Source organism: Bufo gargarizans, chromosome 3 (genome assembly GCF_014858855.1).
Source record: "Bufo gargarizans isolate SCDJY-AF-19 chromosome 3, ASM1485885v1, whole genome shotgun sequence".
Taxonomy (NCBI): domain Eukaryota; kingdom Metazoa; phylum Chordata; class Amphibia; order Anura; family Bufonidae; genus Bufo; species Bufo gargarizans.
Window position 1 is genome coordinate 565,470,929 of NC_058082.1, and position 25,790 is coordinate 565,496,718.

Sequence of the window (25,790 nt, forward strand, 5' to 3'; positions counted from 1 at the left end):
TATACATAGTGACATGGGGAAAAAAAACTATAAACATTCTTAAAAATTTATATTTTGTTAACTTTTAGTGCTTTTTTGAGAAAAGGAAATGCTACCATCCCCTGCCTGGCTGAAAAACTCTCCAAAGAACTTGTGAATCAAATTGCTGTAAGTAACAGTGTGTAATAATTAGGACTAAATAATTATCTGGATAGGCAAGATCTGTTTTTTCTTTCCACAGGAAAACTTAATCTAGAATAAAAAATTTAAAAAAACTAGAAAAACTTGCCCTGTTGCTTGTTAGCGTGCAGGATTTTCTGTCTTGTAAAGATACCAGAGCACAATGGTGACTAAGGGACTTTGAGGGAGGGCTACTGCTGCAGCCAGTTGCCTTACTGCCAGGTCTGGTCTGAGGCTAATAAGAAAGACTCCTAGGACACAGACTCATCTTCTCACTTATATTTTTTGTTCTCCACAATAGAGAACGTTACCTGGTATAGATTATCAGGTAAAAAGCAAACTACGGGAAGCAGAAAATCACCTGAACCAGATTGGCAGAGGGGTCCCTGACACAAAGGAAGAACAGATTCACTATTTATTAACTGTAAGTATTGCAGGATATGCATGATTTCTATCAGCTGAGTTGTCTTGAAACTGATGAAGGGATGTGTAAGTTGACATGATTGTTGACTGTTTCCAAAAGCAACTAGCATAAGTGTTGAACGCAGTTTTAGATTATCATCTAGCCTGTATTCTATCTATCTCATATCTATCTATTTATCTATCTATCTATCTATCTATCTCATATCCTTCTATCTGAAATTAGTTTTGGGTCTGATTCGCCCACTTTTTTTAAAACAGTTTTGATCCAGGTAAAAATTAAATCTGCTCCAATTACCCTAAATATATTTTTTACATATCACTCTCTAGTCTCCTAAGACATATCATGCTTGATCGCATCCATAAGGAGAAATAGTACCCTAACCAAGCCCCAAAATTCCCCAAACCAATCACAAAAAATAGTTTTTGTTGGAATTCAAACTTTTTGGGGGGAAATTCAGGATTAAAACCTGCCAAATGGCAAACACCCACAGGCAAGAGACCCTGTCTAGGACCCCAGTTTGGGATTTACTGATCTAATTTTTTAACATGCATCTTTTGTTTCCTCCCATCAGAAAATCCAAGCATTTACAGAAGGAATCGGCAAAGTCATAGATGGAGATGAGGAAGGAAGCAGCCAAGAATTGAATCTTTACTTAAATTTGAGAAGACTTTTTAACATCTGGGAAAAGTCTATGCAGGATTCATGTGCAGGATGTAAGTACAAGACATAAGATAAACCGTGTCGGGAGTGCAACCAAAGACTGACACATTGTAACAAATGGTAGTTGTGTCAAAGTAGGAGAGGTCTGTTTAGCCTATGACTGCTAGTAGCCACCACTAGGGGGAGCCTCAAAGGAAGCAGCTGTTGCTGGGTGATTCAATCATAAGAAGTGTGGAGCTTAAATAAAATGGTTTTGTGAGATGTCTCCCTGGGGCTACTGCTAGAAGAGATAGAAGACGTATTATTAATATTGTTAAGCAAGCAAAGCAGGAAGGAGACGTGGATGTTCTTGTCCATCTAGGGACAAATGACCTGGCTTGCAATGAAGTGTCAGAGGTGAAAAAATCTTTTATCACACTTGGTAATGACGTACAGGATTTTGCATCCACCATTTCATTTTCTGAAGTTCTGCCTGTACATAATGTTCAGAATGATAGGCAGAGGCGCATAAAGGAGTTCAACATATGGCTTGGTAAATGGTGTCAAGAGCAAGGATTTGGCTTTGTTTCTCAAAATAGCTCTACTTGGAATAGAAAGGAACTGTACAAAAAAGATGGTTTGCATCTTTCTCTCAAAGGAACAAATGTACTTAGTGAACAACTCCAAGAATTTGCAAAAGAGTATTTAAACTAGGAAGGGGGGGCAAAAGAGTGAAAATAAAAGAGTCCAATTGCCCCCGAAACAATGCCAGAACAGGTCAGAAGCACAGAGGGTAAGAAATGATAAGCTCCGAGTCCTCTCTACAAATGCTCGCAGTTTAGGTAAAAAAATCAATGAACTTGGGTCAATAATGGCATCTGAGAATGTAGATTTAGTGGCTGTTACGGAGACATGGTTTAATGAAAGAAATGACTGGGACATAACCATACCAGGGTACTCTTTATACAGAAGAGACAGAGAAGGCAAGAAAGGAGGAGGAGTGGCCCTGTATGTGAAAGATAGCATTAAATCTAACCTAATACAAGTTGGTGAGGCCAACATAGAGTCAGTTTGGGTTATGTTGCAGTTTGCTAATCATGCAGTAACTCGTGTAGGTGTGATATATAGACCACCTGATCAAGTTAAAGAACTAGATGATCTACTAGTTGAAGAAATAGCTAAAATGACAATGAAAGGAGAAGTTATCATTATGGGAGATTTCAATCTTCCAGATATAAACTGGAAAACCAAAATAGCAAGTTCTACCAGGAGTACAGATATTCTAAATTCCCTACTGGGTTTATCCCTACAACAAATGGTTGAGGAGCCAACCCGGAGGGAGGCCATTTTGGATTTGATATTCACAAATGGGGATTCGGTATATGATGTCATTGTAGGCGAAACCTTGGGATCTAGTGATCACCAGTCAGTGTGGTTTAATATAAGAACTGTGAAAGAGTCCCACCACACAAAAACAAAAGTTTTAGATTTTAGAAAAACAGACTTTTCAAAAATGAAATTGGTCATAAATGAGTCCTTATCCGACTGGAACGGATTACATGGAGTCCAGGAGAAATGGGACTACTTAAAAGGTGCATTATTGAAGGCAACAGAAAATTGCATTAGACTTGTCAGTAAAAGCAAAAAAAGGAAGAGACCACTGTGGTACTCAGCAGAAGTGGCCCAAATCATTAAAAATAAAAAGCTAGCATTTTGTAATTATAAAAAAACCCACAGCAATGAAGATAAGGAAATCTACAAGATTAGGCAGAAAGAGGCCAAGCAAGTTATAAGAACTTCTAAAGCTCAGGCAGAAGAAAAACTAGCTCAGTCTATGAAAAAAGGGGATAAGACATTCTTCAGATATATAAATGAAAAAAGGAAATTAAAACAAGGAATAACTAAATTAAAAATAAAGGACGGAAGGTATGTAGAAGAGAATAAAGGGCTAGCCGACTGCCTTAATGAATACTTCTGTTCAGTTTTTACAAAAGAAAAAGAAGGAGAAGGACCTCCACTAGAAAGGATGACTATTAAATCGTTTGATGCATGTGTCTTTACAGAGGAAGATGTTCTAAGTTTGCTGTCTAAAGTGAAGACAAATAAGTCACAGGGGCCTGATGAGATACACCCAAAATTATTAAAAGAGCTTAGTGGTGAGCTGGCAAAACCGTTAACAGATTTATTTAACCAATCATTAGTAACAGGAGTCGTCCCGGAAGATTGGAAATTGGCAAATGTCGTGCCCATTCACAAGAAAGGTAGTAGGGAGGAATCGAGCAACTATAGACCAGTGAGTCTGACATCAATAGTAGGCAAATTAATGGAAACCCTATTAAAGGATAGGATTGTGGAACATCTAAAATCCCATGGATTGCAAGATGAAAAACAGCATGGGTTTACTTCAGGGAGATCATGTCAAACAAATCTTATAGATTTTTTTGACTGGGTGACTAAAATAATAGACGGTGGAGGTGCAGTAGACATCGCATATCTAGATTTTAGTAAGGCTTTTGACACTGTCCCACACAGAAGACTTATCAATAAACTGCAGTCATTGAGCATGGACTCCCATATTGTTGAGTGGATTAGGCAGTGGCTGAGTGACAGACAACAGAGGGTTGTAGTCAATGGAGAACATTCAAAACAAGGTCATGTTACCAGTGGGATTCCACAGGGATCTGTACTGGGACCAATTTTGTTTAATATCTTCATAAGTGATATTGCAAAAGGCCTCGATGGTAAGGTTTGTCTTTTTGCTGATGACACAAAGATATGTAACAGGGTTGATGTTCCTGGAGGGAAACGCCAAATGGAAAAGGATTTAGGAAAACTAGAAGAATGGTCAGAACTCTGGCAACTGAAATTTAATGTGGATAAGTGCAAGATAATGCACCTGGGGCGTAAAAACCCAAGGGCAGAATATAGAATATTTGACACAGTCCTGACCTCAGTATCTGAGGAAAGGGATTTAGGAGTAATTATTTCAGAAGACTTAAAGGTGGGAAGACAATGTAATAAAGCAGCACGAAATGCCAGCAGAATGCTTGGATGTATAGGGAGAGGTATAAGCAGTAGAAAGAGGGAGGTGCTTATGCCGCTGTACAGATCACTAGTGAGACCTCACTTGGAGTATTGTGCGCAGTACTGGAGGCCATATCTCCAGAAGGATATAGATACTCTAGAGAGAGTTCAGAGAAGAGCTACTAAACTGGTCCATGGATTGCAGGATAAAACTTACCAGGAAAGGTTAAAAGACCTTAATATGTATAGCTTGGAAGAAAGAAGAGACAGAGGGGATATGATAGAAACTTTTAAATACATAAAGGGAATCAACTCGGTAAAGGAGGAGAGAATATTTAAAAGAAGAAAAACTACCACAAGAGGACACAGTTTTAAATTAGAGGGGCAAAGGTTTAAAAGTAATATCAGGAAGTATTACTTTACTGAGAGAGTAGTGGATGCATGGAATAGCCTTCCTGCAGAAGTGGTAGCTGCAAATACAGTGAAGGAGTTTAAGCATGCATGGGATAGGCATAAGGCTATCCTTCATATAAGATAGGGCCAGGGACTATTCATAGGATTCAGATATATTGGGCAGACTAGATGGGCCAAATGGTTCTTATCTGCCGACACATTCTATGTTTCTATGTTTCTATGTTTCTATGAGCCAAAAGCATTTATATTGCCCTCAATGATTTCAATGGGATAAAATTATATGTAGAGTGCTCCCCCTAGTGGTGGCTAAAGCAGTCAGAAATTTATTATGTAGAGGGATTCTGTCAGGTGAATTTTACAGTACCTACCAAACGGATCCCAGTGCTTGTTAGGGGCCTCACATACCTGTAAACACATACCTTTGTGGGGGATCTCAGCTTAATTATTGCCATGAAAATGAACGTTAATCTGTTATTCAAATTAGGCGGCAAGTGACCCTGGGGTGGTCCTAGTCCTGGCAAGTGCTCTGGATCTTGCTTGTAAACCCTGTCCAATGACATCGGCTGCCCTTTTACATCATCACTTCTCCCTAGTTGAAATTTAGAACAAAGGCCTCACAGACAGCACCCCCTCCACCAGTCACTCATCCCGTGTGAAGATGTGTTATAAAATGAGACTGAAATCTCAATAAGTGTCTGATATTTCTAGGAATAATACAAATCTTAATGTTTTAGTTGTAAAAGAATTAAAAAATGGAAAAAGAGGAGACGAGAACCAGTATCGGGGCCGCGAGCTCATGGGATTCATCAACTACAGGAAATTCGAGAGCATTTTAAGGAAACATATAATGACATTTCAGGAGCCGGCTGTCTGTCTGTTACGATCGGTCACTGGTAAGGATGGTTCCGATAAGTAGGGCATCGTTGTAGGTTGAGATGATAGTTATTTCCCCCTTTACCTATAAAAGATGGATATACAGTGCCGTGAAAAAGTATTTATACGCCTTAAATTTTTTCACATTTTTTCATGCTACACCCACAAACTTAAATGTATTTTATTGGGATTTTATGTGATAGACTAAGCTCCGGCATTCCAGCTGTGGTAAAGCTATAACTCCTAAGATCCTCCACTTGGCTATTCTCAGAACTTCATAGAAATGAATGGAGCATGCTGGGAGTCGTAGTTTCACCACAGCTGGAGGGCAGGGGCAGGGGCGTAGCTAAAGGCTCATGGGCCCTGGTGCAAGAGTTTAGCTTGGGCCCCCCTTCCCTCAGTGCTTTGTGGCCAGGGGCAGGGAAGCATATAGCATTTGTGCTGCCTGAAGCAAAAATGTAAAGGGCACCCCCCATACCAAATTCTTGCGCTTTCTATAATACCAGTGTCTTCTTATGTGGTACATAGGGTCTTCGGGCCCCTCAGGCTCCTGGGCCTGGTAGCTACTGCTACCTCTGCACCGCCTATATGGTCGGTGGTTAGCCATCACTGTGATAGACCAAAACAAAGCAAGTGAAAAAAAGATACATTGTTTTCAAAAAATTTCATAAATATATATATGAAAAGTGTGCGATTGTATTCATCTCCCTGTACTCTGATACCCCAAGTAAAATCTAATGTGACTAGAGATGAGCGAATTGAACCAGACAAAGTGGAATTTGATCCGAATTTCAGGGAAAATTTTATTCGCAACAAATGCGAATTTCCTCGCGCTTCATGGTAACGAATTGCAATTGTTCCTAAAATGGTGGCTATAAGTGTGAGGACATGGGGCAAGGAACTCTAGGAAGGCGGGCTGACCCATAATGCCATGCATGCAGCTAATCAGCAGCCAGCCCGGTGATGTCACAGCCATATAAATAACATACAATTAGCCACTAGGGCTTATTACCTAACTTGACCCAGATTGACAATTGACAAATGGTAAAATATAACTTTTATTAATGTGTAAAAAACTGTGAGCACTAAAAAAAAAAGTGTTTTAAAATAACTGTTCCCTGAGTGCAGACTTGTTCTTGCGATTGAGGCCCATAGTGGGGCTTATTAGTAAGCCCTATAAATTACCGCAGCCATGTTGGATTCAGACATTTTCCAGCCTTCAGAGTGCAAGGACAGACGTTGCAGTCGCTAGGGAGAGTTATACCGAAAACCTCTTTCTGAAAAAAAAATCGATTTACAAGTGCAGGGAAACATTATTTGGAGATCCAAACAGCCATTATACAGCTCTGGCATTCCAGCAATTTGTTCTTGTTATTGGGGTGCAAGTGCTATGTTGAAAAGCCTTTTGTGGCTTATAGCTATGGAAAAAAAATCAAATATATACACATTTCACTTCTGCAGTTATATGTGCAGAAAGAGTTTAGTGGCCTATTTCAGTACAAAAAGGAAAAATATATACACTTTTCACTTCTACAGTTATATGTGGTGAAAGTGTTTAGTGGCCTATTTCAGTACAAAAAGAAAAATATATTCTCATTTCACGTTGGCAGTTAAATGTGTTATTTTGTATTTCAGTACAAAAATAAAAATATATTCTCAGTTTACTTCGGTGGTTATTTGTGTTGAAAGCTTTTAGTGGCCTATTTCAGTACAAAAGGAAAAATATATTCTCAGTTCACCTCGGGGTTATATGTGTTGAAAGCATTTAGTGGCCTATTGCTGTGCAAAAAGAAAAATATATTCTCAGTTTACGTCAGCGGTTATATGTGTTGAAAGCATGGCTGGGAGTCAGCAGGGTGGCAGCAGTGGGAGATCGGGAGCCAAACGTGCCCGGGGTAGACCACCTGCTTCGCAGCAGCCTACCTGCCTGGGAAGTAGTGGTGTAGGGGTTAACAGAAGCAGCGGCGGTAGCAGTCATTCAATGCGGACTGTTGGGGGAAATATCACCTACTTGCCGGTGTGGCAGTTTTTTGTTAAGCCGCCGGCAGAGGTTAACATGGCCATATGTATAATATGTGGGCAGAAGGTGAAGCGTGGCCAGGGTGCCAATTTTGGCACCACAGCCCTGTGTCAACATATGCAGCGTCAACATATGTGGTATCCTGATGCTGCTGCTGCTACTGCTGCCATCTCCACACTATGTCACTTTGCCACTCTGTAGTATCCTCCTGATGATGCTGCTACTGCCATCTCCACACTATGTCACCTTTCCACTCTGTGGTATCCTGCTGCTTCCATCTCCAAACTATGTCACCTTGCCAATCTGTGGTATCCTCCTGATACTGCTGCTGTCGCCACCTCAAGACTCTGCCATTGGGCCACTCTGTGGCCTCCTCCTGATGCTGCTACTGCCACCTCCACACTCTGTCATTGGGCCACTATGCGGTCTCCTCATGCTGCTGCCAACTCCAGACTTGGTCATTGTGCCACTCGGTTGCCTCCTCCTGCTGCTTCCACCTCCACAATCTTTTGTCATCATGCCAGTCTGCGGCCTCCTGATGCTGCCTCCACCTCCAGACTCTGTCATTGGGCCACTCTGTGGTCTCCTCATGCTGCTTTCACCTCACCACTATGTCATAGGTCCACTCTGGATTTATCATGCTGTTCCCACGCTCCCCACTTCATGACTGGACCACTATTTTGCCTTTCGGCCTGGCTGACATAATCATTTATTTGACCTTTCTTCTGATCTGTCAGAAGGAAGGAAAAATGAGACACTCAACGGATCCTGTCTGTGTAGCAGCTTTAAGGCCTGTATGGTCCCATCAGAATTGGCTTATGTTTTGGAAGCCAAAAGCAGGAGTGGGTACAAAACACAGAAGACATGCAAATATTCCATTCACGTGTCATCTCTGTTTTAGATCCACTCTTGTTTTGTTTTTTGGCATTAGCAATACTGATAGATTATTGAGCAAATGCTGACCGAGTGAAGGCGGATGCTCCACAGACAGGATCAGTTTTTTGTGGGTTATTGTTCTGATGGATCAGAAGAACGGCAAATTAATCAGTGACTCTGTCCGGGGGGCTCTACTTGTATACGCGTTTAATAGAACAGGTTCTGTAGACATCTATGTGGAATCAGCTACTGACGGTGTAAAAGGAGTGCGCTTCTTCTTGGCACTAACATCGACCTGTAAGGTTGAGTTCATACTTGAATTATTTGGTCAGTTTTGGCCCCGTGACTGCCCAATTAAGTGAAGTGTGCAGTGATTCTAAGAAAGATGCCTGTCCTCTGCGTGTCATATGGACTCACAGTATTGTTTCACTACCAAAGTAGACTCCCTATGCGTCTTTGGTTAGATGAGACCAAAGTTGAACCTTTTGGCCTAAAAACGCTATGTTTAATGGAAAACTAACACTGCACATCACCCTGATCACACAATTCCCACCATAAAACATGGTGGTGGCAGCATCATGCAGTGGGGAAGCTTTTATTCAGACACAGGAAAGTTGATCAGAGTTAATAGGAAGATGGATGTAGCTAAATACAAGGCAATACTGGAGGAAAACCTGTTAGAGGCTCTAAATACTTGAGAGGTTCACCTTCCAGCAAGACAACAACCCTAAACATACAGCCAGAGCTACAATGGAAAGGTTTAGATCAAAGCATCTTCATGTGTTAGAATGGCCCAGTCACAGTCCAGACCTAAATCCCATTGACAATCTGTTAAGAAGCTTTTTTTCAAAGAACTATGTGTCGAAATTGCAGCCTCTACATGTGCAAAGCTGGTAGACATACCCCAAAAGACTTGCAGCTGTAATTGCAGGGAAAGGTGGTCCTACAAAGTATTGACTAAGGGAGGCTGAATACAAATGCACGCCACACTTTCCAGATTTTTTTAAATAAAAATGTTGTAGACCATGGATCATTTTCTTTTTACTTCATACATACTTGCTATTGTGTTGGTCTATCACATAAAAGCCCAATCGGATACATTTAAGGCCTCCTGCACATGAACATTTTTTGTTCCGTATACGGAACCATTCATTTCAATGGATCCGCCAAAAAACGGAAGGTACTCCGTATGAACATGTCCTATTATTGCCCGCAAATCACGTTCCGTGGCTCCATTCAAGTCAATTGGTCGGGCAAAAAAAACGGAATGCATATGGAATGCATCCGTATGTCTTCCATATCCGTTCCGTTTTTGCGGAACAGTCTATTGAAAATTTAATGTCCAGCCCAATTTTTTTATGTACTTAACGTTTAAACATTATTGTATGCTTCCATTTCCATTTGCCATCCGCATAAAACGGATCACAAATGGAAAAATGGAACAGCAAAACGGAACGGAAACACAACAGAAACAAAAAACTGAACGCAGGATCCGTTAAAACCGGACCGCAAAATACTGAAAAAGCCGTACGTTCGTGTGCAGGAGGCCTACGTTTGTGGGTGAAACAATGTGGAAAAGTTCAAGAGGTATGAATACTTTTTCAAGGCACTGTATTTACTCTCAAGGGGTGGTTCTAACATTTTTCTACTTCTCACCTATCGATTTTAATAACAAGACAGTATAGTGTACACTCCTGAACTCAAGGGCGTAAATAGAAAAGGTTGGACTCCATAGTAAATTTTAACAATCCCGTCCCCGATACAGTCATATAATCACACCCGTTGGGATGAGTAGATTAAGACAGGCCGGGGATTATCCTCAGCCGTGCACTCTTCTACTCAGTCCAGCAGGCAATGTCACTGCATCGCACCTGCTGGAGAGAGCACAGCCATGGAAGGAGGCCGTATAGGATGACGGACATTGCCTGGGCCACGCATGTGCAGAAGAAAGTTCTTCGTAGCATAGTGTTCTTTTTAGATACGCAAAGTCAAGTCAATCCAGAGAAGCGCTTAGGATGAGTAAACCACCGGGATGAGAGCCAGTCAACAACATAGCAAGTCATTTTTATGTTACAATGATCATGAGGTGCTTTTAGGAGGAATTTGTAGGATTCATGCAATCGTTCATCCCCCGCTCCCATCATACAGTTGCAATAGCGTCAGCAGGACATCCGTTGTTCATGTGGTGGTCGTAAGAACTGGAGATGGTGAAATCAGGGCCAGGGACAGCAGTTGCTTACTTCTTAGTAACTCCAGACTGTCGCTCACAGGTTTTAAGGGAGATTGAAGCAGGTTCAGTTTGGGTAGGATCGAGTTGTGTCCGAATCAGACGCCTAATTCAGACAAATCGGACCCAAATCCAATTACTTGTAGTCCTAGCTCTGCTGAATGTAATGATACACGTTGTTTCATTCTGGAGAAAAAAAGGACTTTTAATCCATATGAAAATGAGCAGTTAAGTGCACCAAGGGTGGGCCCAAACCAGTCTGTGCACCTTTGCTCCTCCGGATTCCTCTGCCAGACCCTGTCTCTCCTTGATTGAAGAGCCAGGCAAGATGACTATGCAGGAACCCAGGGGTGCACCACCAATGAGGCAAGGTGAGGCGATCACCTCAGGCAGCACCAGGTAGGGGCGTCAGCTGAGGAGCCATGGGCTGAAGGGAAGGGGTTAGGTTACAAAATTTGCATTGGGAAATCGCCTGAGGCAGCAGAAAGGTTAAGTGCACCTCTGCAAGAACCTGACCCTGTCAATCAAGAAGGATAGGGATGGGCTGGGAGAGGAAGCAGGAGGAGCAAGTGTGCACCGAGTGGCTTGGCCCCAACCTCGATGCACCTATCTGCTTATTTGCATATGGATTAAAAGTTCTCTTTCCCAAAATAAAGCAGTGGATCACTTAGTTAAAGGTATCATTACATTCAGCCGAGCTGGCCCTACAAGACTTTGGTCCTGGTTTATCGGTGAATCTTGGTGACAGGTTCCCTTTAATTCTATATAGTTATGGATAGGCACTCTTCACCTGGAATAAACTCTGAGACTTGATTATCCTTAGATACTATTTAATATACATTCCTTAAAAAGCAAGACAAAACTATTGCCCCAAAATTAATTAGTAGTTTCTTCAAATATATATATATAGTAAAAATAAAAATCAATTAAAACAAGATACTAAAACACATCAGATATAACATCAGTAATGCCAACATGCTCCTTTCTACATCAACATCCAATATGGCTGTGTAGATCACTGCTGCCGTTATATAGGGTTGTCACATATGCAATATGGCAGTTGGCTATGTCCAGCTGTCTTCTTGTATATTATAATACTATATGTATTCACATATGCCATATAGTGTCAATGTGCTATTTGCACATATAGTTTTGTTAGTTGATGAAAGTTTGAATAATATTAGTGCCGTTTGTATTATGTCCACAACTTCTTTCCTCCGCCTTTAGATTGTTAGCATCCCCTCATTGATAATATATTCAGTAGTCATAAAGTTCATGTCCTCACTGTTGGTGGATAGTGACGTCCCACGTGGTGAGGCTATCACTTACCTCCACCTCTCTTCATGTCTGTGCTGCGGTCCCGCTGGCTGGATCGGGGTAACTCACGTGGTATGGCGGCTCAATATCGGCGTCCCACGTGATGCAGCGGATCACATTTAGATAGCTGGGAAGCTTTTTAAGTTCATATGATTATGACCAAGTTCTCCGTGGTGCGCTCCACTTTAGTTCTTATTTTTCTAGTATATACCGTATTTCCTTGGTAGGGTAACCAATATTCACAAGTGGGTTTTGTTTTTCAGAGGATATCCTAGTTCAAACTAGTTCAAAGTTTCATTTAATGGGGGTATGTGATAATTCACCTATCCCAATGTTCATAACATATAGTTAACATATAAAAAAAATAAATAATAATAATTGAAAATACATAAAACTGAAAAAAATAAATAAATACAATTAAAATTGTGAAATGCAAGTAAAATCATAGAGGCATAGTTCAATATAGATACATGCCTGGCTATTCATATTTTATCTGTGTTTTTCAACCCCTATATACTGTATATCCCATTATTCGTAATGAATAATTTTTTTCGTATATTTTTCTTTTTTCTTTTTCTTATTTTCCTTATTCTATACTTCTACATTAAATTGATAAACTATTTCTTGTAGCTACATATTCATCAGAAGTTTTTTATCAGAAGTTATTGCATATTCAGACGTATGGAGTGGGGGCCTCCCGTCGAGGGGAGATCGGAGTGCTGGTAAAACAGCCTGACTCCGATTTCCCATCAGCGAAGGGCACCCACCCCAATTCTACAGAAAACCGAAGAGTTCTAGTTCAGCGTTAAGTCCCCCAAGTAAGGGCACTTTCACACTAGCGTTAGAAGAATCCGGCTGTCATGGTCTTACCTCCTTGCTGGTCTCCTTCGTTTGACATGTGCTGGCGGCCATCTTGGTTTCTGGGTTTCTTGTAGCCTCCCACCCTGCGGCTCCTCCTTACTGGGAGGAGCTGGATGCCTAGCTCATATATATAGGAGGTCTGTGGCTTCAGTTCCCTGCTTGGTCCTCCTGTGCTCACATGCTTCTAAGACGGCTGCTGCTTCTGGTTCCTGATCCTGGCCTCGTCTGACTACCCCGCTGATTCCTGATCCTGGCTTCGTCTGACTACCCTGTTGGTTCCTGATCCTGGCTTCATCTGACTACCCTTCTGGTTCCTGATCTCTGGTTTCACAAGACCCTGCTTCGGTTTAGCCATCCGTTTGGACTTTTGCCTTACAGCTTTATTTTCAATAAAGCCTTCTTATTTCCACTCATCTCTTGTTGTACGTCTGGTTCATGGTTCCATGACATTAGGACCAAGCCATGAATTCTGACTGGTACAGGGCCATCCTCGCTACCTACGCTGGTTGCCAGACTTGATCAGCAGGATCACCTGTTGGGTCGGTTCGCTGTGGCGTTGCAAACCCTGCTTGAACGCACGGCTCATTTAGCTTCCGTTGCCGATGGGTCGGTTGTCGCTCCTGGGCCCGCTCCTACTGCCGCTCCGGTTGTTGCGCCAGAGTCTACCCCGACACCTGTTGCTGCGCCTGCGGTGTTTCGGGGTATGACCGGTTCTGCCCCCCTTCCACAGCACTTTGGGGGAGAGCCAACTCAGTGCCGAGGTTTCCTTAACCAGGTGGGCATTTACTTCGAGTTGCTGCCACATGCATTTCCTACTGAGAGATCAAAGGTGGGCTTCTTGATCTCGCTGCTCTCGGACAAGGCCTTGGCCTGGGCCAGCCCTTTATGGGAGAACAACAATCCGGTGGTTGCCGAGTTTTCCGGTTTTGTTGCTTCTCTTCGGAAGGTATTCGATGTGCCGGCTCGTGCTGCCTCTGCTGCGAAGCTCCTTATGTCCATCAGACAGGGTTCACGATCCGTAGCTGAATACGCCATTGAGTTTCGTACCCTGGCAGCAGAGGTGGGCTGGAATAATGAGGCTCTGGTCGCTGCTTTCTCTCATGGTCTCTCGGATGCCTTGAAGGATGAGGTTGCAGCTAAGGACCTACCTGTGGAGCTCGAGTCTCTTATTTCTTTCCTGATTTTGATTGACACCAGACTCAGGGAGAGACCTTCCTTTCAGGAGAGCCTGCGGAGGCCTTCTAACAGATTGGCGCCTACGTTTGCTGTCCCACCCGTGCCTCCCTCTCCTCCCACGCCTCCTGGGGATGACTTGTCTGGGGGTGAACCCATGCAGCTGGGGTTTGCTCGCCTGTCCGAGGGGGAGAGGGTACTCCGGAGACGCGAGGGCCGATGCATGTACTGTGGTCTCGGTGGGCATTTTCGGTTGGCATGCCCGAACCGTCCGGGAAACGCTCGCACCTGAGATCCTGTCGGGGGCAGATCTTGGGTGGAGTCTCCTCGTCCCCGGTTTCCCGTGTTGACAAACCACTGATTACTGTTGTCCTCTCCTGGGTCGGGGGCTCGGTGACGACCCAGGCGTTGGTGGACTCTGGTGCTGGTGGTTTGTTCATTGATAGTGTGTTCGCTGCCGCCAATTCCATTCCTCTGCAGCCTCGAGGTTCCCCACTGGCTCTTGAGGCGATAGACGGCAGACCCTTTCTGCCGCCACACGTGACTCATGAGACCCTTCCAGTGGGGATGGCCATTGGTGCCGTTCACAGAGAGTCGGTCTGTCTCCAGGTTATTTCGTCTCCACACTACTCGGTGGTCTTGGGGTACCCCTGGCTCCAGAAGCATAATCCGACTTTCGATTGGAAATCGGCCGAGATCCTCTCGTGGTCACCGCAGTGTGGGGCTAGTTGCATCCATGGGCCTGTCAAGTTGCTGTGTACTTCCTCGGACTCTCTGTTGCCTCCTGAATACGAGGAGTACCGGGATGTATTCGATAAGGTGCGTGCGGTTGCCCTACCTCCGCACCGCCCATACGATTGTGCCATAGAGTTACAATCTGGTGCCGTTCCTCCTCGTGGCAAAGTCTATCCACTGTCGGTAGCGGAGAATGAGGCCATGGAGGAGTACGTGAGGGAGGCACTTTCACGCGGACACATTCGCAAATCCTCGTCCCCGGCAGGGGCTGGATTTTTCTTTGTGAAAAAGAAGGGCGGTGAGTTGAGGCCTTGCATCGATTACAGGGGTCTCAATCGCATCACGATCAAGAACGCTTACCCGATACCCTTGATTTCCGAGCTGTTCGATCGCCTCAAAGGGGCCACGGTCTTTACCAAACTCGACCTGAGGGCGGCATATAACCTGGTAAGGATCAAGGCGGGCGATGAGTGGAAGACCGCGTTTAACACCAGGACCGGTCATTATGAATCCTTGGTTATGCCCTTTGGGTTGTGCAATGCGCCCGCAGTCTTCCAGGAATTCATCAACGATGTTTTCCGTGACCTGTTGCAGCAGTGTGTGGTGGTCTATTTGGATGACATCTTGGTATATTCTGAATCCATGGAGGCCCACATTCAGGATGTCAGACGAGTGTTGCAACGGTTACGAGAGAACAAGCTGTTCGGTAAGCTTGAGAAATGCGAATTTCACCGATCCCAGGTAACCTTCTTAGGTTACATCATTTCCGCTGAGGGGTTCTCCATGGATCCTGAGAAGGTTTCGGCTGTCTTACAGTGGCCCCAGCCCAGTGGTCTTCGTGCCCTGCAGCGCTTTTTGGGCTTCGCCAATTATTATCGGAAGTTCATCAGAGACTTTTCCATGCTAGCCAAGCCTCTCACGGATCTGACCAGGAAGGGCAGTAATCCCCAGGTCTGGCCGCCCGAGGCCATCCGAGCTTTTGAGGCTCTAAAGTCCGCCTTTGTGTCGGCTCCGATTCTGTCGCATCCCAACCCTGGGTTGCCGTTTGTCCTCGAGGTGGACGCGTCTGAGACGGGAGTAGGCGCCCTCCTGTCTCAGCGTAGAACACCAGAGGGTCCTGGTAAAACAGCCTGACTCCGATTTCCCATCAGCGAAGGGCACCCACCCCAATTCTACAGAAAACCGAAGAGTTCTAGTTCAGCGTTAAGTCCCCCAAGTAAGGGCACTTTCACACTAGCGTTAGAAGAATCCGGCTGTCATGGTCTTACCTCCTTGCTGGTCTCCTTCGTTTGACATGTGCTGGCGGCCATCTTGGTTTCTGGGTTTCTTGTAGCCTCCCACCCTGCGGCTCCTCCTTCCCACTGGGAGGAGCTGGATGCCTAGCTCATATATATAGGAGGTCTGTGGCTTCAGTTCCCTGCTTGGTCCTCCTGTGCTCACATGCTTCTAAGACGGCTGCTGCTTCTGGTTCCTGATCCTGGCCTCGTCTGACTACCCCGCTGATTCCTGATCTTGGCTTCGTCTGACTACCCTGTTGGTTCCTGATCCTGGCTTCATCTGACTACCCTTCTGGTTCCTGATCTCTGGTTTCACAAGACCCTGCTTCGGTTTAGCCATCCGTTTGGACTTTTGCCTTACAGCTTTATTTTCAATAAAGCCTTCTTATTTCCACTCATCTCTTGTTGTACGTCTGGTTCATGGTTCCATGACATTAGGACCAAGCCATGAATTCTGACGGTACAGGGCCATCCTCGCTACCTACGCTGGTTGCCAGACTTGATCAGCAGGATCACCTGTTGGGTCGGTTCGCTGTGGCGTTGCAAACCCTGCTTGAACGCACGGCTCATTTAGCTTCCGTTGCCGATGGGTCGGTTGTCGCTCCTGGGCCCGCTCCTACTGCCGCTCCGGTTGTTGCGCCAGAGTCTACCCCGACACCTGTTGCTGCGCCTGCGGTGTTTCGGGGTATGACCGGTTCTGCCCCCCTTCCACAGCGCTTTGGGGGAGAGCCAACTCAGTGCCGAGGTTTCCTTAACCAGGTGGGCATTTACTTCGAGTTGCTGCCACATGCATTTCCTACTGAGAGATCAAAGGTGGGCTTCTTGATCTCGCTGCTCTCGGACAAGGCCTTGGCCTGGGCCAGCCCTTTATGGGAGAACAACAATCCGGTGGTTGCCGAGTTTTCCGGTTTTGTTGCTTCTCTTCGGAAGGTATTCGATGTGCCGGCTCGTGCTGCCTCTGCTGCGAAGCTCCTTATGTCCATCAGACAGGGTTCACGATCCGTAGCTGAATACGCCATTGAGTTTCGTACCCTGGCAGCAGAGGTGGGCTGGAATAATGAGGCTCTGGTCGCTGCTTTCTCTCATGGTCTCTCGGATGCCTTGAAGGATGAGGTTGCAGCTAAGGACCTACCTGTGGAGCTCGAGTCTCTTATTTCTTTCCTGATTTTGATTGACACCAGACTCAGGGAGAGACCTTCCTTTCAGGAGAGCCTGCGGAGGCCTTCTAACAGATTGGCGCCTACGTTTGCTGTCCCACCCGTGCCTCCCTCTCCTCCCACGCCTCCTGGGGATGACTTGTCTGGGGGTGAACCCATGCAGCTGGGGTTTGCTCGCCTGTCCGAGGGGGAGAGGGTACTCCGGAGACGCGAGGGCCGATGCATGTACTGTGGTCTCGGTGGGCATTTTCGGTTGGCATGCCCGAACCGTCCGGGAAACGCTCGCACCTGAGATCCTGTCGGGGGCAGATCTTGGGTGGAGTCTCCTCGTCCCCGGTTTCCCGTGTTGACAAACCACTGATTACTGTTGTCCTCTCCTGGGTCGGGGGCTCGGTGACGACCCAGGCGTTGGTGGACTCTGGTGCTGGTGGTTTGTTCATTGATAGTGTGTTCGCTGCCGCCAATTCCATTCCTCTGCAGCCTCGAGGTTCCCCACTGGCTCTTGAGGCGATAGACGGCAGACCCCTTCTGCCGCCACACGTGACTCATGAGACCCTTCCAGTGGGGATGGCCATTGGTGCCGTTCACAGAGAGTCGGTCTGTCTCCAGGTTATTTCGTCTCCACACTACTCGGTGGTCTTGGGGTACCCCTGGCTCCAGAAGCATAATCCGACTTTCGATTGGAAATCGGCCGAGATCCTCTCGTGGTCACCGCAGTGTGGGGCTAGTTGCATCCATGGGCCTGTCAAGTTGCTGTGTACTTCCTCGGACTCTCTGTTGCCTCCTGAATACGAGGAGTACCGGGATGTATTCGATAAGGTGCGTGCGGTTGCCCTACCTCCGCACCGCCCATACGATTGTGCCATAGAGTTACAATCTGGTGCCGTTCCTCCTCGTGGCAAAGTCTATCCACTGTCGGTAGCGGAGAATGAGGCCATGGAGGAGTACGTGAGGGAGGCGCTTTCACGCGGACACATTCGCAAATCCTCGTCCCCGGCAGGGGCTGGATTTTTCTTTGTGAAAAAGAAGGGCGGTGAGTTGAGGCCTTGCATCGATTACAGGGGTCTCAATCGCATCACGATCAAGAACGCTTACCCGATACCCTTGATTTCCGAGCTGTTCGATCGCCTCAAAGGGGCCACGGTCTTTACCAAACTCGACCTGAGGGCGGCATATAACCTGGTAAGGATCAAGGCGGGCGATGAGTGGAAGACCGCGTTTAACACCAGGACCGGTCATTATGAATCCTTGGTTATGCCCTTTGGGTTGTGCAATGCGCCCGCAGTCTTCCAGGAATTCATCAACGATGTTTTCCGTGACCTGTTGCAGCAGTGTGTGGTGGTCTATTTGGATGACATCTTGGTATATTCTGAATCCATGGAGGCCCACATTCAGGATGTCAGACGAGTGTTGCAACGGTTACGAGAGAACAAGCTGTTCGGTAAGCTTGAGAAATGCGAATTTCACCGATCCCAGGTAACCTTCTTAGGTTACATCATTTCCGCTGAGGGGTTCTCCATGGATCCTGAGAAGGTTTCGGCTGTCTTACAGTGGCCCCAGCCCAGTGGTCTTCGTGCCCTGCAGCGCTTTTTGGGCTTCGCCAATTATTATCGGAAGTTCATCAGAGACTTTTCCATGCTAGCCAAGCCTCTCACGGATCTGACCAGGAAGGGCAGTAATCCCCAGGTCTGGCCGCCCGAGGCCATCCGAGCTTTTGAGGCTCTAAAGTCCGCCTTTGTGTCGGCTCCGATTCTGTCGCATCCCAACCCTGGGTTGCCGTTTGTCCTCGAGGTGGACGCGTCTGAGACGGGAGTAGGCGCCCTCCTGTCTCAGCGTAGAACACCAGAGGGTCCTCTGCTTCCTTGTGGGTTTTACTCCCGGAAACTGTCTTCCGCGGAGTGCAACTATCAGATTGGTGACAGGGAGTTATTGGCCATCGTGCAGGCCCTTAAAGAATGGAGGCACTTGCTCGAGGGCTCGGTGGTTCCGGTTCTCATCCTGACGGACCACAAGAATCTGACCTACCTCTCTGAGGCCAAGAGATTGACACCACGTCAGGCCAGATGGGCTCTGTTCTTGTCACGTTTTAATTACGTGGTCTCCTACCTACCCGGTTCCAAGAACATCAGAGCGGATGCCTTATCACGGCAGTACTCCGAGCTGTCCGGGGAGGAGTCGATTCCGACTTCGGTCATACCTCCGAATCAGATCCTGGCCGCCATTCGCACCAGCCTGACCTCTCCCCTGGGTGAGCAGATTTTGGCGGCTCAATCTAGTGCTCCCTCTGGGAGACCCAACGGCAGGTGTTTTGTGCCTGAGGAGTTGCGCACTCGGTTGTTGCGAACCTACCATAACTCCAAGGCCGCGGGGCATCCTGGAAAGAATCAGCTGTCCTGGGCTGTTTCACGTCTGTTCTGGTGGCCTTCTCTACGTTCCGACATCGCCGCATATGTAGCGGCATGCTCCGTTTGTGCCCAGAGTAAGTCCCCTCGGCACCTTCCGTTGGGCCTTTTGCAACCCATAGCCACCGGGGAGCGTCCATGGTCACACCTGGGGATGGATTTCATTGTGGACCTCCCTGCATCCCGAGGCCATACGGTCATTCTCATGATAGTGGATCGGTTTTCCAAAATGTGCCACTGTGTACCTCTCAAGAAGTTACCCTCTGCACAAGAGTTGGCCTCGATTTTTGCCAGGGAGGTCTTCCGGTTGCACGGTTTGCCCAAGGAGATTGTGTCGGATCGGGGGAGTCAGTTTGTGTCCAGGTTCTGGCGCGCCTTTTGCTCCCAGTTGGGGATTCATCTCTCTTTCTCATCGGCCTACCACCCTCAGTCCAATGGGGCCGCAGAACGATCCAATCAGGCCTTGGAGCAATTCCTTCGTTGCTATGTCTCCGATCACCAAGACAATTGGGTTGACCTCCTGCCTTGGGCTGAGTTTGCCAGGAACACGGCGGTGAACTCTTCCTCTGGGACGTCTCCCTTCATGGCCAATTATGGGTTCCAACCTGCCGTGTTACCGGAGGTATTCTCTCCCCAGGATATTCCGGCTGTGGAGGATCACCTTTCCGTCCTACGTGCTTCTTGGGTACAGATCCAGAGGTCCCTTGAGGTCTCTGCGCAGCGCCAGAGACTCCAGGCTGATCGCAGACGAGCGCCCGCTCCTTCCTACCAGGTCGGAGACCGCGTATGGTTGTCCACCCGCAACCTCAACCTTCGAGTGCCCACTCCCAAGCTGGCGCCTCGCTTTGTTGGTCCCTTCCGAGTGCTTCGCAGGGTAAACCCGGTAGCCTATGCCCTTGCGCTTCCTCCTGGCATGCGGATCTCCAACGTGTTTCATGTCTCCCTCTTGAAGCCACTGGTGTGTAATCGTTTCACTTCCTCGATTCCTCGGCCTCGTCCGGTCCAAGTGGGCAATCGTGAGGAGTATGAGGTGAGCAATATCCTGGACTCACGCCTGGTCCGCGGCCGGGTGCAGTTTTTGGTCCATTGGCGTGGTTATGGTCCAGAGGAGCGTTCCTGGGTTCCCTCCGCAGATGTCCATGCTCCTGCCTTGCTCCGAGCCTTCCACGCACGCTTCCCTCAGAAACCGTTCCTTACTCCGCGGAGGAGGGGCCCTTGAGGGGGAGGTACTGTCATGGTCTTACCTCCTTGCTGGTCTCCTTCGTTTGACATGTGCTGGCGGCCATCTTGGTTTCTGGGTTTCTTGTAGCCTCCCACCCTGCGGCTCCTCCTTCCCACTGGGAGGAGCTGGATGCCTAGCTCATATATATAGGAGGTCTGTGGCTTCAGTTCCCTGCTTGGTCCTCCTGTGCTCACATGCTTCTAAGACGGCTGCTGCTTCTGGTTCCTGATCCTGGCCTCGTCTGACTACCCCGCTGATTCCTGATCCTGGCTTCGTCTGACTACCCTGTTGGTTCCTGATCCTGGCTTCATCTGACTACCCTTCTGGTTCCTGATCTCTGGTTTCACAAGACCCTGCTTCGGTTTAGCCATCCGTTTGGACTTTTGCCTTACAGCTTTATTTTCAATAAAGCCTTCTTATTTCCACTCATCTCTTGTTGTACATCTGGTTCATGGTTCCATGACACCGGCAGGCAGGTCCGTTGCTGGAACTGCCTGCCAGATCTGGAAATCCGTATGCAAACGGATATCATTTGTTTCCAGATCCGGATGCGGATACGTCTGACAAACGCATTGCAATACCGGATCAGTCTCTCCGGTGTCATCCGGAAAAGCGGATCCGGTATTTATCTTTTTCACAGATTTAAAGGGCTGCGCATGCGCAGACCGGGAAACTGTATCCGTCTTTCCGGAACACTTGCTACTGGATCCGGCATTAATAAATTTCAATTGAAATTATTCCGGCAATCCAGCAAGTGTTCCGGAATTTTGGCCAGAGAAAATACAGCAGCATGCTGTGGTACTTTCTCCGGCCAAATACCGTAAAAGGGACTGAACTGAAGACATCATGATGCATACTGACCGGAATGCTTTCACTTCAGAATGCATTGGGATAAAACTGATGCATTTTTTCCGGTATTGAGCCCTTAGGACAAAATTCATGTATTTATATTTAATCATCAAATATACTTACAATGCACCGGGGTTTCAATGGGTGCAAAATTCTCCCCTTCCGTGGCAAATGTTTATATGGCTTGGTGGGAGCACCTGTACCTATTCTCAGATGGCAATTTGTGGGGGACCTCCATTCAGTGGTACGGCCGTTATATCGACGATCTGCTGTTTGTATGGTTAGGCGATGTGACGGCCGTACCGCTGTTTGGAGATTACCTTGATTGCAATACTCAGCTTTGTACTTAGTCATAGTTGTTCTAGCATCCCTATTCTTGACCTTATGCTTTTAGGTGAAGTTGAGAGCTCTTCTGTGAGCACCTGCCCCTTCCGTAAGGAGACATCTGGCAACACCACTCTCCTTGCCGCGTCCTGTCATCCTCGCCACGGTATACATAATATACCCAAAGGGGAATTTACACGTGCCCGTCGAAATTGTTCCAGTGATGCGGTATGTGGCAGGGAAATGGAATATGTTGCCAGCCGTCTAGCTAACCGAGGTTATGCTGAGCATTCTCTCAGCATGGCAAAACATGCAGCCCTTACAAGATCCTGAACAGATCTATTTTTTTCCAGTAATTTTTATATAAAAAAATAAAGAATCAAAGATATTCTTCTGTTCCGGTTTTTGTGACAGGCTACAGCCTTGAATATCCTCGTATATGTCAGACTATAAAAAAACACCTTTCTATTTTAAAATATGACGATCAGTGGAAAGACGTTGCATGTTCAGGTGTTAAATGTATAGCGCGAAGAGCACCTACGTTAGCCCAGAAAGTTAGTCCCTCTCTATAATCAGACATTGAACATAGCTCACCCACTATAAGGGTAATTATAAATGTGGTCATAAGATATGCACCTGTTGTAAAGTAATTCTAACGGGTAGCCACATTTTCTCCCGAATCAAAGATCATACCATTTAAAACAATATATTTACTGCAATACTAGCTTTGTTGTATATTGCATTACATGCTCGTTATGCCGCCTCCAAGATGTCGGTTGCACTACCAATAGGTTAAAAGCTAGAATCTGAAGACATATTTCTGACATTCCCTATGTTAAAACTTGGAATGTCTCTGCAGTAAGTTCACATGATACGGCGGCACGTGGGGGCGACATTACAGGTATGCAAGTTCAAGCATCGGAGAGGGTTAATCCTCCTGTTCGGGGTAGAGACTACAGGAGGAAACTTTTAAATAGAGAATCATATTGGATCTTCTGCATGGAATCTTGTGTCCCTAAAGGCTTAAACCGAAAACATGATTTGATCCTTCCCTATTGACTTGTAACTCTTTTTAGGCTGTTTTATATGTATAAGTGTTCGACGGCCGTATGAGGGTGTGACATAGATAATTGCAGCCACCTGATTGTACTTTCAGCTGGCTACTATTTAAAATCCTGTGTAAATGCAATCCCCTTGAGGTCATGAGTAAGTATCAGTATTAGGGGATCTGTAACGTGTAGACATGGACTGTCTGTATGGTTTTTAACGCACTATTTTCAATAAAAGCTGCCGCGTTTGATAAAGAAGATGGATCACATCTTTTCTTTTCTATGACAAAATTCAATACCGGAAAACTTTATCGCTAGTGTGAAAGTGCCCTAAGAGTGTATCGAAATCGAAAAATATTTTTGATTCCTGCCCTGACATCTTAACAATGTGGTCCCCCCCCCCCCCTCCAATGTTTTTTGACCTTCTCGAAGCCCACAAACTGTAGACCTGTAGGGTCTTGATTATGGAACTGTTCAGAAGAAAAGAATATCTGAACACTTGACAAATATAAAGAATGGTTATGAAAAACACTCCCTATCCAAACATTTCAAACAGTTCCATAATCACTTGACAAATGTAAAGAATGGTTATGAAAAACACTCCCTATCCAAACATTTTAAACAGTTCCATAATAAAGATCTGACAGGTCTTCAGTTTGTGGGCTTCGAGAAGGTCACAAAACATTGGAGGGTGGGAACCACATTGTTAAGTTTCCATGGATATGCAACAACTTCTGATAAAAAACTTCTGATGAATATGTAGCTACAAGAAATAGGTAATCAATTTAATATAGAAGTATAGAATGAGGAAAATAAGAAAAAGAAAAATACACGAGAAAATAATTTATTACGAATAATGGGATATAAAAATAAAATATGAAAACCCAGGCAGGTATGTATATTGAACTATGTCTCTCTTCTTTTACTTGCATTTTTTTTTAAATATTTTTATTTTCAGTTTTATGTATTTTAAGTTATTTATTTTTACATTTTTATATGTTAACTATATGTTATGAACATTGGAATAGGTGAATTATCACATACCCCCATTAAATGAAATGGGAGGCAATCATATCCCCAAAAAACGCATCGGTAGATGAAAAAACGCATTGAAAATGCATTAAAACCACAATGTGTTTTTTTGAAAGAGTTAAAGTATAAATGAGGATAATAGATGAGAAGAAGGTAAAACTATGTGGGACTGTGAAACCTTGAACCAAACAAGATGTATATTTGGTCACAAATATGAGAAAAGCAGTATATGCAATTATGGCTTAAATGGGAAGTCAATTTTGTGTTTTTAATGAGACTGAGACCATCGGTATATAAGTGGGCAGGATTCCCTGGGCTAATATAGCCACTGAATAAGGAGTTGGTAAAACTCTGAAACGCGTTTGGTTTGAACTAGGATATCCTTTGAAAAACAAAACCCACTTGTGAATATCGGTTACCCTACCAAGGAAATAGGGTATATATTGGAAAGGAGCGCACCACGGAGAACTTGGTCATAATCATATGAACTTAAAAAGCTTTCCAGCAGTCTAAATGTGATCCGGTGCATCACGTGGGACGCGGATATTGAGCCTCGATACCTTTGTGAGTTACCCTGATCCAGACAGCGGGACCGCAGCACAGACATTGCCCGCAGGCAGCTGAAGAGAGGTGGAGGACGTCACTATCCACCAACAGTGAGTACATGAACTTTATGACTACTGAATACACAGGTGAAACTCCAAAAATTTGAATATTGTGCAAAAGTCTATTTATTTAGTAATGCAAATTAAAAGGAATTGCATTAATGCAGCTTAAAATTAGAATTTTGTGAAAAGGTTTAATATTCTAGGCTCAAAGTGTCACCCTCTAGTCAGCTAATTAATCCATACCCCCTGAGCAAAGGGGACCTCAAAATTGAGACTTTGGGGTTTCATAAGTTGTAAGCCATAATTATCCAAATTATAACAAATAAAGGCTTGAAATATATCGCTTTGCATGTAGTGAGTCTGATGTGTTAGTTTCACCTTTTAAGTTGTATTACTGAAATAAATGAACTTTGCATGATATTCTAATTTTTCAAGTTTCACCTGTATTATCAATGAAGAGCATTGGCCGAACACCAGTTCTATGCACCGCGTGTGCTTGAGCCAGTTTTTTAAAAGTAATTTGGCATCTATTTCTGAATAGTTTCTGTCAGGATTTGAACTCCCAACCCCTTGTACATTAGAGGCAAGGACCTTATCCACTCCGCTATAAAGCTAAATGCCAAACTGTGTCAGAAAAACCTCATAGTAGTTTCTGATGTAGTGAAAATTTCTATTCAGCAGAAGACTTATTTTATATTTCTGTGCAGGGTAACATGTACTGTATAGTGTAGTGGTTAACATCCTTGCCTTTAACGTGCAAAAACATTTCCGAAACATTTATATATATATATATATATATATATATATATATATTATATGTGTGTTTTTAGCCATAATATATTTACATATATTATTATATATTTAGAATATATAATATATTATAATATATGTAAATATATTATGGCTAAAAACATCAGTAGTAGTTTCCCCACATATTATGCATTCATATATATCAGAAGCATGATTATATATATATATATATATATATATTTTTTTTTTAATTTTTTTTTTTGTAATTACACATTTATTTTGTGTCATAAATTTTTTACAATAACAAAAAAAAATATTAAATGTATAAATGTAATCTCTATTTCTGAAATGTTTCTGCCAGGATTCGAACTCCCAACC

General features: G+C 45.0%; 1 protein-coding gene across 1 annotated transcript in view; it reads left to right on the top strand.

Moving 5' to 3' along the window:
- Positions 1-25,790, top strand: part of LOC122932846 (interferon-induced GTP-binding protein Mx2-like) — a 134,508-nt gene that overhangs the window by 91,896 nt on the left and 16,822 nt on the right. Inside the window, exons 12-15 of the mRNA XM_044287484.1 lie at positions 69-147; positions 461-583; positions 1,155-1,296; positions 5,395-5,553. Coding sequence (XP_044143419.1) covers positions 69-147; positions 461-583; positions 1,155-1,296; positions 5,395-5,553 — 503 coding nt within the window. The remainder of the gene's footprint in view (positions 1-68; positions 148-460; positions 584-1,154; positions 1,297-5,394; positions 5,554-25,790) is intronic.